Source organism: Brienomyrus brachyistius, chromosome 14 (genome assembly GCF_023856365.1).
Source record: "Brienomyrus brachyistius isolate T26 chromosome 14, BBRACH_0.4, whole genome shotgun sequence".
Taxonomy (NCBI): domain Eukaryota; kingdom Metazoa; phylum Chordata; class Actinopteri; order Osteoglossiformes; family Mormyridae; genus Brienomyrus; species Brienomyrus brachyistius.
Genome location: NC_064546.1, coordinates 6127737 through 6146744, shown reverse-complemented (window position 1 = coordinate 6146744; position 19008 = coordinate 6127737). Strand labels below are relative to the sequence as shown.

Below are 19008 nucleotides of genomic sequence, written 5' to 3'. Positions count from 1 at the left end.
ATCATTTTCATGTTTGTTTTGTTATTGCAACACTTGCAGATTGTAATACTGTAAAAATAATAGTAAAAATTTGTGTCATCTTGCAGTGCATTGCCCACAACTTAACTAAATCAAAACCGCTGATTTAATGAGAAATGTACGTTATCATAAGACTAATTCTAATCCAAAGGTTCACCTCTTTGATTCACTGGATGTGGGGAAAGACCATTTCAGCATGAATAATTATAGATAAATCGTGGTGTCTCAGCAACAAACATGTTCAATATTGTTGGGTTTGCAAGCGATACAATGGGAACAATAAAATTCAAATGCAGAAACAAAATGGGACTGAAGTGATTTTGCATTTTTATTTTACAGTTGATGTATTGCTCCCACTGTGAATCGGCATAATAACTTAGTCTGCAGTGGGATATCAGTTAAAATGAGGCAAATTGATAGCGCTGCCCCTGGTGCCACTACTGAATTTTTTTTAAGTTGTATAATTAGAAATGATTACTGTGATACAGATCTATGCCTTGGTCTGCAGAGCCTTGTCACTTGACTTCAGACTGTTCTTACTCAAACTTACTTGTGATTTTGTCTGAACAAAAATAATGGTGGGAGCAAGAAGTCACACCAATAAGTAATAATAATACTAAATCTCTTGCGAAATTTGTGTCTGACATATTCATCAGTTCATGTGGATGTATTTTTAGACGAAGGCGGACAGATTATTACATGTTAAACATGAGTTGTTAGGTATGCTACATATAAAGTAGCGAGGGATACTTACATTCTCATCTTCTCCTTCCTTGCTACCCTAAGTGTGAATATGCTTTTATCTCCCTTAGGGTGAGTCAACACAGCAGAACCACACTGATGACAGCAGACAACTTATCCATATGCTTCTGGCCTACACTCATGCGGCCAGACTTTGAGAACAAGTACACTCTCTCCACCACCAAGCTCAACCAGTCGGTCATCGAGTCCTTCATCCAACAGTGCCAGTACTTCTTCTATGGCGGCGAGATGGTGGAGCTGGCCAGTGCTGAGAATGGTCCCCCGGCTCACCCTCACAGTATGGTGGAGGCCCTGGTGCCCTTGCAGCTGCCCCCTCCATTGCAACCCCAGCAGATCCAGCACCCAATGCAACCTGACCCTCTTGTGTAGCCCTCCTTTCCAAATACCCCAACACCCAAAACTAAGCTTGGGGTCAAGTTCAGAGAGATTATCTTTCTTTAATTGGAACAGCCTAGGTGGATAAACAACTTCCAGTAACTAATACCGAAAGAAGAACTTTCAGAATCCAGCACTCCATTTTTATTACTCTGAAAGAATTTATGGCATCTTAATTCCAGAAAAGTAATCTTTTTTTTTAAATGCCGTACTGCAAACATGTACACCGGGAGTCATGGGAATGTATGCTGGTTTGTGTCTGTGGGGGGTGGGGTGGGGGAGGGTCTTGCTGTTTTGTGAGCCACCTTGCTGATGCATGTGTTATAGGCAAGGCTGTGGTACTGTTTCTGACCAAGAAACTCCAAGAAAGATATTTATACTTTTTTTTTATTTTAGTTTTTAAAGATACAGTCCTCTGTATGCAGTGAACATCACTCTACATGTGCAACTGTTCTGATGGATGTTTGGTTGTTTGCTTATTTTGCATTTTTGGCAGTTCATTTTTTTAAATGCTTTTTTCCCCCCCAGAATGAGCAAAAGACTGACCAGTAACTGGTAGTGTTGTCTCCTTTCCTGGTCTTTCCCAGTGTTGTGCACTGTTTAGGACCCCTAAAATTTATTTAAAAAAAGGAATGAAAGAAAGCCTAGTGTATCTGACTGAGCTGAAGACTCTCGCATCGCACCTTTGGTCCTGGTGGAGCATGGCCTGTGGAATTCTTTCCAAACCTTCCAAAGGGAACATCCCACTATAGATCCCTTTGTAACACTTCTTGTTGGACACTCAAGCGTTGCAAAGCAGTCTGGGTATTTTGTTTACTTTTTGTTGCTTTTTTTAATCAACATATTAGTAATACTTTCTTACATTAGAGTAAATTTGAATAGATGCTTTGTTTAAGCTAAATTTGCATGCTTTCTGCCTCCTAAAATACAAAGAAAAATGATCTTCTACACAAAAGCTTACTTATTTTCATTCACAGTTTTCTTTTCCTAACTTGGTTGAGGGGAACATGAATATGGGGCATTGGGGGATATATGCATTTTTTTTTGCAAGTTGAAAGTTTTTATACCCTCCCATAGTCTTCTCGTTTAATGTATCATATTTTAACAAACTCAGAGTTATAGAACAAAACTATTTTGATTCAATGTCCAATTGTATGTTTCCCTGAAAAAAGGACACACACAACATGTACCTGTTTTTGTGTGTGTGTATGCATGTGTGTAATATATATGTATACATACATATATACATATGTTTATATGTGTATATATATGTATATACACACATACATTTATATATATATATATATATAAATATATATGATTGCTAATATAGCAATAAATACAATGAGGTACTGGTGGCCTTTTGGCTCTGTATAATCTTGTAAAACATATAATCAAATTACTTTATGTGGTATGATGTACTAAACCTGAGTTAGATTGACTCTGTGTACTTAATTCGCTATCTTCTGAATAAAACTCATAGCTTGTTTTAGACGGTACAGAATTTTGTTTGTAAAAGATGCTGCTTAGAAAGTGTTCACAATAGAAAGTACAGTGATGTTGGAATGATGGGATGAGGCCTGGTTGGAAACAGGTTTGTGGATCATACAGATGTATAAAAAGGCTTTGCAAGACTGCGGTTAATACATTTCTCAATAGAAACCAGGGGGAGGGCAAGTCTGCAGCTGCTAGGATACCTTTTGTGTAGTTTTGAAAAGCAACCTTATTTGTTCTATAAGATCTGCCTCATTCAAACTGGTGTACAAACTCTTAAGATTTTAACATCATCTGCTATGTATAATAGTAAATAAATGATTTTAAGAAATTAATCTTAAGAGTTTGGTTTACTCCATATTTTTTCCCTGAAATAAAATCTCTTTTTTTCAACATTGTGTCTTATTTGTGTTTGGTGATTTGAGTACTGATATGCTCAATGTATGTTTGAATTTAAAATTTTTATATAGTATATATCTAGTGTTCACAAAGTCTTGGAACGCTTGCTTAAATTCTGCAAAGAAGTTAATTGGTTTCATAGCAAAATTCCATTGAGAAGCAATGTTTAACACATCTTATGTGCCACGGAGACATTTTCTTTTTATTAAGTGTAATAATTTTTTTGAATGACTCATCCAGAATTGTTCTTGCCATTTTCCTGTTAATTGCAATTGTGGCCACTGGCTCCAAAAGGGATACTAAACACAAATGTTTGGTGTTTTATGTTATTGCTAAAGTGTTACTAATTAAGAAGCACCCATTGATGATGCTTGTCTGGGAACTTTTTCACTCGGAACAACTCGATTAGAACTATAATTTTGGGCTTCAATTTACTCCTACTTAAAATGAATGTTTTACTTAAAACTACTGCTTGTTTCTAATGTTATATAAACATTTTTGTAAATGAATAAATGTGATTTTTGTTATAAAACTAATAGATTTCCAATAGTTTTACTGAATTAAGCGAGCGTCCCAAGACTGAGCACTGTGTGTGTGATTGAGTGAGTGAATGAGTGAGCGAGAGAGAGAATTACATCGTGGGGATGAGATTTCCCCACAATGTGATAAAAACCTGTGATAGTTTACCTTGTGGGGACATTTTTTTCAGTGCCCACAAGTATAACATCAGGGACGGCATGGTGGTGCAGTGATTAGCACTGTTGCCTCACACCTCTGGAATTCGGGTTCGAGTCTCCACCTGGGTTACATATGTGTGGAGTTTGCATGTTCTCCCCATGTCGTCGTGGGGTTTCCTCCGTGTACTCCGGTTTCCCCCTACAGTCCAAAGACATGCTGAGGCTAATTGGAGTTGCTAAATTGCCCGTATGTGTGCATGTGTGAGTGAATGGTGTGTGAGTGTGCCCTGTGATGGGCTGGCCCCCCCATCCTGGGTTGTTTCCTGCCTCGTGCCCATTGCTTCCGGGAAAGGCTCCGGACCCCCCGCGACCCAGTAGGATAAGCAGTTTGGAAAATGGATGGATGGAAGTATAACATCAGCTTTATAAAAATCTGTGACTGCAACTAAAACTAAAAATGGTAAAGGGCTTATATTTTGTTTGGTTACTAATGGTTAAGGTTGTCATATGTAAAATTCGAGTTATGCTCAAAGAAATTAATAGAGTTTCCCAATAAAGATATAAATACAAATGTATGTGTATGTATGTACCTTCAAAACTACAATATAAAATTTCTGTTTTGAAGGTACGTGACTGTCTGATGATTTGGAAATATAAATTTTAATTGCGGTTTACTGTAGACATTTTCTGATATTTTTGCAGCATAAAAACACACTGCACTTAGTACTTAGGTTAATAACATACATGTTAATAACAAACCCCTCTATGAATGTGATTAATGTCCCTGTGAATGGATTTACAGCTTCACTTTAGTTGAATGAAACTCATGATATTTGGAGAAGTCTAACGGTGTTGGCAGGAAGCCATAATACCTCTGCTTGTTTACTTGGTTGTGAGTCGTCAGAGGGCTGGTGTCACTATGAAAGCATTTTCTTGTCTGTCTGGAAATACAGTCCCAGGTGATTCAGTTAGTTTGACTTTTTGCATTCCCTTTGTTCAGCTGCACTGGAGTGAATAACATTTATTCCTTCATTTATTTTCTGATTATTTTCCTGCTTCAGAAGGTAAAAATACACTTTATTAACCAAAATAAATTCCTAAATGGGTATGTGTTGGGGAAAAAACCTGCCTTGTTTTTAGCAAATGGAAAGACTTAATGTATTACATATCATTGTATTTACAGAAGAAAGAATCAAAATCATAATGCATCCTTTCATGGAAAATTCAGTTGTAGAACATCCCTATATTAATAATTTCCCTGCATTCCCAATTGAGAGACATTCACAATACTAAAATTGAAACCAATGCAATGTTCTGGCTGCTCCGTATTCTCTTGAAAATCCTTTCTTCATACTGCATAATTATTTGAAGAAAAAGCACTACCTTGATAAAATTAGCAAATTGTGCAAAAGTGGTATCTTAAATTCCCCATTTACAGATTTGGTACAGTCAGTTTGAATGTTATGTATTTTTAATGGCGGCCTGACTTCTGAATTGGTTTTTGGTGCTCATGACTTCTTTTAAAAAGGCTTGTGACTATGCTGATTTTCTCTGGGGACCAGCCCAGAATGCTGTTGTTTTCCTGCAGTACAGTTCTGTCCTTCACTGCAGGTGCTTTTATGACCAGAATTTATGTAATTGAACTTATCGCACCTTATCCATTCTTCTTTTCATTAAGCATTTTAACCTGGTGAGAATCTTGGGTGGGGGGAGGGGGCAGAATCCTATCTCAAGGAGCCCAGGACACAAGGCTGGGCATCTGTACCATCTCAAGGTACATAAGAAATCATACACTATGGCAGCAGTTAATCTAACTGCATGTCTTTGGGCTGGGGAATCCTGTTTAACACAGTTAGAACATGCAAACCCCACACAAGCAGAGCCAAGATGGCATTCAAACCCCCAACCAGGGAAGTTGAAAAAGCACTTTCTAAGCCACAATCATCAGCCACAATCGTCATGTGTGGCTCTGCATGCTAAAGTCACCATATCAAGGCCTGGCCTTGGCTACAAGACTGTGGGCCCTTGAGCAAGACCCTTAACCCCCAGCTCCAGGGGCACTGTATACTGGGTGACCCTGCACTGTAGCCCCCAAGCTTGCTCAAACCCATATATGTGACCCGTCGCCACGAAATGAGTCTTAAGTCATTTCACACTGGTAGAACTGCACCCATAAGACTCATTTTGTGGCGACGGGTCACATATGTGTCTGTGTGTTTCATGGAGAGTAAGATGGGGTAGGCGTTTCCCCACAGGAATTAATAAAGGGTCGCTATTCTCTTTTATCAGATGACCTCAATATGGAAAGAATAATGTATTTAATAAATAATATTTATGTTGTTTTGAGCTGCAAGAATGACTAATAATATGATTACAAATGTCCTAAATGCTGGAGTGTAGTTAATATTTAAATTGTGCTACAGTATAAAACCTACAAAAATGCTGTATTGTGCCAACTAGATATAAACTGTAGTTCAGCCCTTGTGGTACAGTGCAAATCTGACACCCAGTGAAATTAAATGGTAGTGCATTTGCAAGGTATTCACTTTGCATAGTACTGTGGAAACCTTAAACAATATTTTGAAATACACTGAACAAAAATATAAGCGCAACACTTTCGGTTTTGCTCCCATTTTGCATGAGCTGAACTCAGAGATCTGAAACATTTTCTACATACACAAAAGACCCATTACTCTCAAATATTGTTCACAAATCTGTCTAAAATCTGTTTTAGTGAGCACTTCTCCTTTGCCAAAATAATCCATCCCACCTCACAGGTGTGGCATATCAAGGTGCTGATTAGACAGCATGAATATTGCACAGATGTGCCTTAAACTGCCCACAATAAAAGGCCACTCTGAAATGTGCAGTTTGATCACACAGCACAATGCCACAGATGTCGCAACGTTTGAGAGAGCGTGCAATTGGCATGCTGACTGCAGGAATGTCTACCAGAGCTGTTGCCCATGAAATGAATGTTCATTTCTCTACCATAAGCCGTCTCCAAATTTCAGAGAATTTGGCAGTACATCCAACCGGCCTCATACCCGCAGACCACGTGTAACCACACCAGCCCAAGACCTCCACATCCAGTATGTTCATCTCCATGATTGTCTGAGACCAGCCACCCGGACAGCTGCATCAACAGAACGCCTCTCCAACGTGCCAGACACCATCAAATGTTTGGAATTTAACCTGAATTCCAGCTTGCATGAACCTGAAATAACACTATCATCCTTGGGCTCATTTACTGTATAAAGGTTTCACACAAACTACATAGCCAAATAACTGTGAAACATTAAAACATACATTTAAACCAAGATTTTTAGTACATAGGCTACGTACTCTGTAGAAGATAAATCATATCAAAAAAAATATTTAGCCATGATCAAAAGCTAGTCTGAAGAAGTCGGTTTTAACTCTGGGTTTGAAAGTACGGAGGGAAGGGAAGGATCTGATTAAGTGGTAAACTGTTCCAGATAATGGGTGCATAATTCAAATCAATTTATTTTTATATAACGCCTTGAGTTACTCCAAGGTGCTTTACCTGCCTGTATGAAAAAAAAAACAGGTGGTTCATATAAGGCCATTACACATTTTTCTTATTTCAGTATATGACAAAGCATGATGTTTTTTATATGTTACCTTTTACCATACTTGATAACATATGGCTTTAGTAGGAAATACATGTTTATTGCTTGTTGTTTCATAATAAAAATTTTAATTGCTTTCATATTATTCTTATGAAAGACATGTATGATATTTCTACAATAAGTTGCTTTAATTAGACATGAGAAAATTCATGTTATGTTCTCAGGACACAAACTGAATTCATCAACTGAAAAAGGATGCTTCATTGTCAGTTATGTGGAACCATTATCCATGATTATCCATGAGTTCATTCAAAGAATTAAACATGAAAATTAATACAAGTAAAACATTAATTTAAAATTCATTGTACATCAATGTATGACATATGTTTGACAAAACAATATATATTTTACATGAATTACGGATATACTGTATATGAATAATAATACAGAATTTAATATGGATTGTACGTGAATGTAGGACTTTTATGTTTACATTTTACATTTCATTTGTATCAATAAACTACATATCTAATGACACATTAAATTAATATGAATTGTATGAATGTATGAAATTTGAGTGTCATAAAAAGAGCTTCTATGATTTGGGTAGAACGCACAAGAGTTATATGTTATTTTAAAAAAACTTCCATATGGGAGGGTGTGCTGTGGTACCTTCCTGCACCATTTATACAGAATAATTTGAAAACAGGCAAAATGTCAAAGAAATGAAAGAAAGCCAGATGAAAATGGGGAGAGGAACTAAAAATTTATGAGTGGGGAAAAAAAACCTCAGGGGGTCCAAGGCTGGTCGCCAAACCCCTCTGGGCATGCTAACATTATAGAAAAAGAAAGTAAACTGTGGTTAAAGTCAAAGTCCATCAGTGAGTCTATACTCATGTAGGGTGGCAGATTGAAGGATGTCACATTACATATGTCAAATCCAAAACTGGATTCCTATAAATTAGAGCTAGAATGGATGTTAACTAGTTTAAGCTATTAGTTTTCTATTAGTAATACTCTCCAAGTGCGCTTGATGGACCGAATGGAATCCTCTCATTTATAATTTTTATGTTCTTATCTGAGTGAACGATGTGGTTTGTAACCTTGAAGTTGTTCTGTCATATGTAAGTGGGAGAACTATGAAATGTGTCATGAACAATACAGGAAGCCAATGCAGGGAACTAAGAGCGGGAGTTCTGTATTCAGACTTTCTGCTCCTGATAACAATTTGAGCTGCCGCATTTTGGATATGTTGCAAGGTGTTTAATGTGCAGTGTGTGCTTCCAGATAATAGAGCATTACACTACTCTAACCTATTGTATGAAAAATCATGTATTAGTTTCTCACTGTGTTAAATAGTGAGGAATTAGCTTAGCAATGTTACGTAGCTGTAGGAAGCACATGTTCAATACTACATCTATTTGTGATTTGAATGAGAAACTTATAAAGTTATAAAGCCCCTCAGAGTGGAGTACACAGTACTAAAGGAATCCAGTTTTCATCTCAAGTCACTGGGTAGCATCCATGTCTTATGGCCATACAGTAAAACAAGAAGCACCTAGACAAAGTTTTGGACCTTTGTCCTCTTACAAAGACATTTGGAGTGTCACACACTCCATTCCAGTGTCCTCATGACTCCCCATGCTCTTAGTCTGCATACTGGCTTCAAAAGGAAGAGTCACCAGAGACATGAATATTGCTGCTGAGGGAAGTAAGCCTCTCCCAGACAGACACACTGCTGATGGCTGTGTCCAAGAGGTCATTAAAGACCTTTAATATTTTTATCCATAATACTCACAAGCCCAGACAGTAAGACTCCTCACTCAGTCTCTTGAGAACCCTGATCAGAGCCTCCATTAACTCTGCGAGTATCACAGCATCACTGGCAAAGTCAAGATCAGTGAATTTTTATTCACCAACAGATGCCCCACAGCCATTGGACCCAACACCCAGGTCATGCAAGCAGTGAACAGAGTATGAGCAAGAATACACCCCTGGTGAACCCCAGAATCACCTGGGAAGAATGAGAGGGTTCTCCCTCCACTTTGCAAAGCACTCACAGTACCTGTGTACAGGCCAGCCATGATGTCCAGCAACTCCAGTGGAATCTTGCAAAGTCTCAGGTAGTCCTACAGGGCAGCTCCATCAACTCAGTCAAATGCTTTAAGAGATCAACAAAGGCTTCAAAGAACCTCTACCAGCACTCATGTTTGCACTCGATGAGAACCCTCAGTGTCAGGATGCGGTTGATGGTAGACTTCTTAGGCGTAAAACCAGACTGCTCCAATTGCTGGTAGGTGAGCAAGTGATCATGCATCCTATTAAGGATGACCCAGGCAAGGACCTTACCCAACTGCAGTGTCATCAGTAAGGACATCACATACCCTGATTGTGACTCTCAGAGGAACACATTTGTATGCTCGTAATTCAGATGGTATGCTCCATGTGTGTGGAGTCTGCATGTTCTCCCTGTGTCATCATGGGGTTTCCTCCAGATATTTCAATTTATTCCCACAATCTAAAAATATGAATAGGAGTTACCAGTGTGTGTGTATGTGTCCTCTTCAATGGCTTGACACCTCATCCTGGGTTATTCCCTGCCTGGCACTCATAGCTTCCAGGATAGGCTCCAGAACCTGAATAGGACAAGCAGGTCATCTTCCATGGATAGCGATTACTTTTTTTGCTAGCTTGGCACGCATTGATGACACTCCTTTAGCTAACTAGCTAGCAAGCATGTAAACTTAAGTTCTGCTTGCCAAAACAAAACCTCTAATTGTTTTGGATTTGGCTATACAGTCGTGAAAAAATTTGAACACTCATTCAATATTTTGTACTTTATTAAGAAATATCAACATATTAATATTAAATCTTCTTTCAAATTATATTGTAGATACAGGTGATGTAATTGCATTACCTTTACAAAAACAAGAAACAAATTCACTTATTTAACAGAAGAAATTAATTAACATGCCAATTTCCACTGAGAAAATTTATTATTATTATAATTAATTATTTAAACCACAGACATGTTGTTTGCTCTTGATTGTTGAAGTGAGTGATATCACCATCGTGAGATCCGAAGAGCTGTAGGTGCATATGAGTCTGGGAAGAGATATAAAAAGATCTCAAGAGAATTTGGAATCAGCCATTCCACTCTCTGGAAAATAATTTACAAGTGGAGAACATTCAAAACAATTGCCAACAAGGCATGGTCAGGCAGTCCTAGCAAGTTCGGTCCAAGAACAGACTGTAAGATGCTGAAAGAAGTCTCCAAAATTTCTAAAATGTCATCAGGGGACATACAGGAAGCTCTTGCCATAGTTGTTGTCAAGGTACATGCATCTACCATTAGAAAGAGACAGCACAAGTTTGTTTTACATGGGAGGTGTACAAGGAGGAAACCCTTGCTGTCAAGACTGAAATTTGCCAGTGACCACCTGGACAAAGACCAGGACTTTTGGAACAATGGGTTTTGGACAGATGACTCTAAGATTGAATTATTTGGACACCGTAACATGTTTGGTGTAAACCAAAGACCAGCTCAAAGAGCCTCATACCAGCTGTGACATGTGGGGTGGAAATGTCATGGTTATGGGCTGCTTTGCCGCAGCAAGACCTGGCCAGCTCACCATCATATAATCCACTGTGAATTCTTCATCGTATCAGAAATTACTAAATTTATCATGCTACAGTCCAACCCAAAGAAAATTTCTGTGTTGCTCCATAACTACCTCTCCTGGAGCCGACACCTTATCGTGGTGGAGGGGTTTGCGTGTTCCAGTGATCTCAGGAGCTATGTTGTCTGGGGCTTTATGCCCCTGGTAGGGTCACCCAAGGCAAACAGGCCCCTGGGTGAGGAACCAGACAAAGTGCGGCTCAGAAGACCCCTCATGAAGAATACAATTTTGGATTCACATTTTCCCTTGCCCGGACGTGGGTCACCGGGGCCCCCCCCTGGAGCCAGGCCTGGGGGTGGGGCTCGATGGCGAGCGCCTGGTGGCCAGGCCTACACCCATGGGGCCTGGTTGGGCACAGCCTGAACAAGGCACGTGGGTCCCCCCTACAATGGGCTTACCACCCATGGGAGGGGCCATAGGGGTCGGGTGCAATGTGATCTGGGCGGCGGTCAAAGGCAGGGACCTTGGTGGTCCGATCCTCGGCTGCAGAAGCTAGCTCTAGGGACATGGAATGTCACCTCTCTGATGGGGAAGAAGCCTGAGCTGGTGTGCGAGGTTGTGAAGTTCCGGCTAGATATAGTTGGACTCGATGCACGGCTTGGGCTCTGGAACCAGTCTCCTTGAGGGGGGTTGGACCCTTTTCCACTCTGGAGTTGCCCACGGGGAGAGGCGCCAAGCGGGCGTGGGCATACTTATTGCCCCCAGGCTGGGTGCCTGTACATTGGGGTTTACCGCAGTGGACGAGAGGGTAGCCTCCCTTCGCCTTCGGGTGGGGGGACGGGTCCTGACTGTTGTTTGCGCTTATGCGCCAAACAGCAGTTCAGAATACCCCCCCTTTTTGGAGTCCTTGGAAGGGGTGTTGGAGAGCGCTCCTCCTGGGGACTCTCTTGTTCTGCTGGGGGACTTCAATGCTCACGTGGGCAATGACAGTGAGACTTGGAGGGGCGTGATTGGGAGGAACGGACCCCCCAATCTGAACCCAAGCAGTGTTTTGTTATTGGACTTCTGTGCTCGTCACGGATTGTCCATAATGAACACCATGTTCAAGCATAAGGGTGTCCATATGTGCACTTGGCACCAGGACACCTTAGGCCGCAGTTCGATGATCGACTTTGTAGTCGTGTCGTCGGACTTGCGGCTGCATGTCTTGGACACTTGGGTGAAGAGAGGGGCAGAGCTGTCAACCGATCACTACCTGGTGGTGGGTTGGCTCCGCTGGTGGGGGAGGAAGCCGGCCAGGCCTGGCAGGCCCAAGCGTATAGTGAGGGTCTGCTGGGAACGTCTGGCGGAATCCCCTGTCAGGGAGAGTTTGAACTCCTACCTCCGGCAGAACTTCTCCCATATCCCGGGGGAGGCGGGGGACATTGAGTCCGAATGGGCCATGTTCCATGCTTCCATTGTGGAGGCAGCTGACCGGAGCTGCGGCCGTAAGGTGGTCGGTGCCTGTCGCGGCGGCAATCCCCGAACCCGCTGGTGGATACCGGTGGTAAGGGATGCCGTCGAGCTGAAGAAGGAGTCCTATCGAGCCTTTTTGGCCTGTGGGACTCCAGACACAGCTGACGGCTACCGGCAGGCTAAGTGGGATGCGGCTTTGGCGGTTGCTGAAGCAAAAACTCGGGTGTAGGAGGAGTTTGGCGAGCCCATGGAGAACGACTTCCAGATGGCTTCGAGGAGATTCTGGTCCACCATCCGGCGGCTCAGAGCAGGAAGGCGGTGCAGCATCAACACTATTTATGGTGGGGATGGTACGCTGCTGACCTCAACTCGGGACGTTTTGGGTTGGTGGAAGGAATACTTCGAAGACCTCCTCAATCCCACCGACACGCCTTCCGATATGGAAGCAGAGTGTGGGGACTTGGGGGTGGACTCGCCTATCTCTGGGGTGGAGGTCGCTGAGGTGGTCAAAAAGCTCCTCGGTGGCCAGGCCCCGGGGGTGGATGAGATTCGCCCGGAGTTCCTCAAGGCTCTGGATGCTGCGGGGCTGTCTTGGTTGACATGCATCTGCAGCATCGCGTGGACATCGGGGGTAGTGCCTCTGGACTGGCAGACCGGGGTGGTGGTCCCCATCTTTAAGAAGGGGGACCAGAGGGTGTGCTTTTCTACAGGGGGATCACACTCCTCAGCCTCCCTGGCAAGGTCTATTCGGGGGTCCTGGAGAGGAGGGTCTGCCGGATTGTCGAACCTCGGATTCAGGAGGAGCAGTGTGGTTTTCACCCTGGCCGTGGAACAGTGGACCAGCTCTATACTCTCAGCAGGATTTTGGAGGGTTCATGGGAGTTTGCCCGACCAGTCTACATGTGTTTTGTGGACTTGGAGAAGGCATTCGACCGTGTCCCTCGGGGAGTCCTGTGGGGAGTGCTCCGGGAGTATGGGGTATTGGGCTTCATTTTAAGGGTGGTTCGGTCCCTGTATGACCGGTGCGAGAGTTTGGTCCGCATTGGCGGCAATAAGTCAGACTTCCGGTGAGGGTTGGACGCCGTCAAGGCTGCCCTTTGTCACCGATTCTGTTCATAGCTTTTATGGACAGAATTTCTAGGCGCAGTCAGGGCGTTGAGGGTGTCCGGTTCGGTGACCTCAGGATTAGGTCTCTGCTTTTTGCAGATGATGTGGTTCTGTTGGCATCATCGGACTGTGACCTTCAGCTCTCACTGGAGCAGTTCACAGCCGAGTGTGAAGCGGCTGGGATGAGAATCAGCACCTCCAAATCCGAGACCATGGTTCTCAGCCGGAAAAGGGTAGAATGCCCTCTCCGGGTTGAGGATGGGGTCCTCCCCCAAGTGGAGGAGTTTAAGTATCTCGGGATACTTAATCTCTTGTTCACGAGTCGGGGAACGATGGAACGGGAGATCGTCAGGCGGATCGATGCGGCGTCAGCAGTCATGCGGGCGCTACATCGGTCTGTCATGGTGAAGAGAGAGTTGAGCCAAAAGGCGAAGCTCTCGATTTACCAGTCGATCTACATTCCTACCCTCACCTATGGTCATGAGCTATGGGTAGTGACCGAAAGAACGAGATCGCGAATGCAAGCGGCCAAAATGAGTTTCCTCCGCAGGGTGGCTGGGCTCTTCCTTAGAGATAGGGTGAGGAGCTCAGTCATTCGGGAGGGACTCAGAATAGAGCTGCTGCTCCTCCGCATCGAGAGGAGCCAGATGAGGTGGCTCGGGCATCTGATTAGGATGCCTCCTGGACGCCTCCCTGGGGAGGTGTTCCGGGCATGTCCTACTGGGAGGAGACCCCGGGGAACACCCAGGACACGCTGGAGAGACTATGTCTCTCGGCTGGCCTGGGAACGCCTCGGGATCCCCCCAGAGGAGCTGGATGAAGTAGCCGGCGAGAGGGAAGTCTGGGACTCCCTGCTGCCCCCGCGACCCGGCCCAGGATTAAGTGGAAAATGAAGGATGGATGGATGGATGGATGGATGGATGGCTCCATAACTAAACATAATGTTAAAACGGCTTCACAGTTGTTCATTTGAACAGCAAAATACACGGATACATCCACTTTCGAATATAAGGTTAGCATGAGAGTCAGCTGCACTGGCATGAAATGCACATATTCATAAAACTCAAATTATATAATTTCTGTTTCTGGTATTTTACAGTGTGAAAATTAAGTGCTTCATGATATAGTATCTATGACAATGGTAGCAAAATTTGACAAGGCAGCAAAAACTGTGAGTAGAATTACTATCAATTCCTGATACAGATAACAAAATCTGATAAGGCAGCAAAAAAAGACACGGGCACAGTATGGTTACGGTCTACAAAAAGCAAATGTAAGTGAATGAAAAGAGGTATCTGTGTTTTTATGTTAATTTGTCAAATATTTCTAGATTTTTAAATCTATATCTTTCACCTGTACAATGCATCGATCTGCAAAGGTTAGATTTGTTTAGATTTGAAAACTGGCTTGACTAATTCACTGAAAATAACTGGTTCAAAAGAACACTTCAGTCACATATCACTAGTAGTAATGGGAAGTTTGGTTCAATATAAGCTGTTTCTTTGAATGAATTGAATGTTCAATTCAAAGCAGCAAGACTCAGCTGAGGGGGTGGCATTAGACTTTGATGTAGAACGAGGTTCTGTTTGACATACAGGGCTTATAAACTATGTAATATATTTTACATATTTAAATTAGTTCCCTGGCATTTCTAGTTTCTTAAATATGTTAATATATTGTAGCGCCTGGCAGACTGAGGCATTGCAGTGGTGGAGAAGAAACGAGGCAGGATGGTTTGACATGGATCTGCTATTATATACGAGTATATGTTATTATATCAGTCTTTACAAGGCACACACATGGTGGGTAATTACACAATGACTAAGATAAGCGAGGATCAGGCAAGGAGAGAGTACAACTAGATATATGCATAAGTATCTACACTAACAAATACAGTAAAACCTCGGATTGCGAGCATAATTCGTTCTGGAAACATGCTCATAATCCAAAGCACTTATATATCAAAGCAAATTATCGCATTAGAAATAATGGAAACTCAGATGATTTGTCCCATAACCCAAAAATCCATCCATTTTCCAAACCGCTTATCCTACTGGGTCATGGGGGGGGAGGTCCAGAGCCTATCCCGGAAGCAATGGGTACGAGGCAGGGAACAACCCAGGATGGGGGGCCAGCCCATCGCAGGGCACACACACACCATTCACTCACACATGCACACCTACGGACAATTTAGCAACTCCAATCAGTCTCAGCATGTTTTTGGACTGTGGGGGGAAACTGGAGTACCCGGAGGAAACCCCTCGACAACATGGGGAGAACATGCAAACTCCACATACATGTAACCCAGGCGGAGACTTGAACCCGTGTGAGGCAACAGTGCTAACGACAGCACCACCATGCCGCCCCCGTTCAAAAAAATTATTAATACAAAATATAAAACAAAAATACATAAAACAAATTAAGCTGCACTTTACCTTTGAAAAGAATCGTGGATGGTGTAAGGGAGATGAGAGAGAGGAGAAGACGAAGATTATTTGTAGGACGACTTTCACTATAACTAATGGAATCACTGCTATCTGTTGGCTCACTGGAAGCTTTTTCTTTTTATGCGACTTTAACAAGGAACCTATCCAACGAGAGCCGCTTTTGCCTTTTTTTAGATTTCATCTAAATGAGGACATTGCATTGTCGTTAAACAGAATTCTTCGCTCGCCCTGCTATGGCCTTATTCAGATGGTGCTTTTCTACAAAATTTTGACTATATGAGTGAGACACGCCAACTGAGACCGAGCATGGGAAATGATTACCCACAATCCCGCAGTGAGAGAGAGAGAAGAACCATCGGCTCAGTTGTGATTACATGATGCTACTGAGACAAAGCATATACATAATACTCTTATTACAAGATCTCGCTTGTTTATCAAGTTAAAATTTATTTAACATTTCTGCTCATCTTGAAAAATACTCTCAAACCAAGTTACTCACAATCCGAGGTTTGACTGTACAAACAGGGGCTTTTTACATCCACTCACAAGGCATGCTGGGACATGCAAATGCCGCTGGCGCTACACTGCCCCCAGTCCTCATCATAGCCTTCAAACAAGTCCCAAAGGTCCGGTGGCAGCCACCAGTGTGTCTCTAATAAAGGGTAGGGGAGGTGTCAGCTCACTGGCTCATGAGTTCCTCCGGCCGTTCTCCTTACACGGCTTAGAGGGGACCTGCTTCCCGACTTACTCCTTGGGTTGGGTGGAACTCCTGAGCTATCATGGTTCCCAGTTCCCATACCCGCTCTGCAGCTGCTCGCTGAACCTGTCTATGCTGCACTGTCCTCACTCTGCATCGTCCTCCAGCTCGTGGCATTTCTTGGCCAGCTGGGCCTCCAAGCTGCTACACGTTCCTCACAGTTCAACAGCAGCTTCTTGCGGCCATGTATTGCTGCTGATGCCGCCTCGGCCTGACAAACCAGGTGGTCTTGCTCCTGCTCCCAGCTCACCACACAGCTGCTCCAACTCCCGCCGCTCCTGCGCCACAGACTCATACAGTCACTCCTGGGTCTGCTGGTCCCGCTGCCCCTGCTCGTCCAGCTCATGGCATTCCTGAGCTAGCCAAGCCTCCACCTGCTGCCTCTGCTGGTCGTGATCACAGTTGGGTTGTGCCACAGCTCCTCACATTTGACGAGTAGGAAGCCCTCCATGGCTGGTGAGCAGTTGGAGCCTACAGCCGTGCCCGCCTTTCTTATTTGGTGGTGTTGTAATCTCCAGTGAGGGTCCCTGGCCTGGCAGGAGCGACTTGAGGATGCGCTGCACATGTCTGGGACAGCAGCTTTGTCACCATGACTTATCTGTCGGTGGGCAAGATGCGGGCTACCTGGGCAAAAGTATAGACGATTTCCCCTATTGCCACAGTCCCAGCAGACAAGGTTCTTTGTCTTTTTCCTGGAACTGCTGCCTCTCTTGGTTCACTGATTCACTGCTGCCTGCAGGTTTACCAGGCTGGAGCAGACTTACTGCACAATGTTGAGGCATGCCAGCTCCAACAGTGCCAGTGGGACCACTTCTGGCATCCCACTTCTGATACCAGTGCAGTGCTAGGCAGACCGAGGCATCGCAGCGGCATACAGAGAACTGGCTTCACATTTTCTCTTTATATCAGCCCTTAAATGGACTGCATGATAAACAATACAGAGACCATGAATGGCAGGGAAACATGGGGAGGTTATACTAAGGGTGGTAAGGCACATACTGTACACGGTGATGGTGGGTGATTACATAATGGCTAAGACACGCGAGGATCAGGCAAGGACTGAGTACAACTACAGGTAAGGGCACATGCAACAACCAGATAAACGTACAACAAGTATCTACACTAACAAACACAACCAGGGAGTAGAACATGCAGATGCGCTACACTATGTATGCCTTACTTTGTTACTTTTATTGAAACTGTATGTTTATTAAAATCTTGTTTTTATTAAACTAATGATCGTTAATCATAGAGTCTTGTGAATATAATTATATCACAATACACTTCAGAGACCTGTATCATGAACTGAGATTTGTTAATTAGTGTGATAATCTCTTGGATTTAAGGTACCCCAGTTTTAACAGAGTTTATCTTTGTTCACTTATATTTATTTATCCCAGACTACACAAGTTATCCCCCTAAGCAAGAAATCCTGTTTGGGGGTACAGGCCCTTTTTTGGTTTCATTTAATTTTAGTGCAAGGCTACTCATTCCTGCACTTAGAGATCAACCACCCCGCAGAGCTTAGTTGCAGCCCTAATTTAACACACTTGATACAGATAATCTTGTCCTTCTGTAGCGACTCAGAATTAGAACCAGCTGTGTTAATATAGCTGGTTGTAACACTGAGATGCTCTACATGTTAAGACTATGCAGCTGTGAGCAAAGGGTGACCAGTTTAAATCCCATGGTCAAGAGGATGATCATCTTACTGTTAGGCTCTTGAGTAATACCTTTCAACTTCACAAAAGTATTCTCATCATGAGTAATAAGACGACCAGCACAGTCTATATTTGAAAAAAATCCAGTCTATAATATACTTCATGTGGTGCTGCAGTGGCACACACAGTGGCTTCACACTAGCCGGCGTGAGAGTCCATTTCCTTCTCCCAGCTCTGTGTTTGTGCAGCTTGCATGGTATCCTTACATCTATGTGAGTTTCCTCCTACGATGTTGTGAATTTGTGTTTCTAGACTGCCTTTAGTGTGTGTATGTAGTATGTGCGAGTGAGCACCCTGCAATGACCCGGCATCCTATCCAGAGTGAGCTGTACCCTGTGCTTCTCAGAATTGGCTTCAAAATCACTGTGACTGTGTATAGGATAACTGGTTATAGATGATTAATTGATAAATATATTCCATAATATTGCTATACTGATGAAAGTCTGAAATACAATTGTGATCAGTCAATTATAAATAAATTTATTTTTAATTTAATTTAATTTAATTATTTTAGCAATAAAACTGCCCACAAAAAACGTATCCTTTTTTCAAATAGATCATGTATATAGATACTTATACAATT

The 19008-nt window shown here is 42.9% G+C and overlaps 1 protein-coding gene across 1 annotated transcript in view; it reads left to right on the top strand.

Annotated features, from left to right (window-relative positions):
* Positions 1-3042, top strand: part of arhgap5 (Rho GTPase activating protein 5) — a 56262-nt gene extending 53220 nt beyond the window's left edge. The window contains exon 7 of the mRNA XM_048974108.1: positions 831-3042. Coding sequence (XP_048830065.1) covers positions 831-1149 — 319 coding nt within the window. The 3' untranslated portion in view covers positions 1150-3042. The remainder of the gene's footprint in view (positions 1-830) is intronic.
* Positions 3043-19008: the final 15966 nt, after the last annotated feature.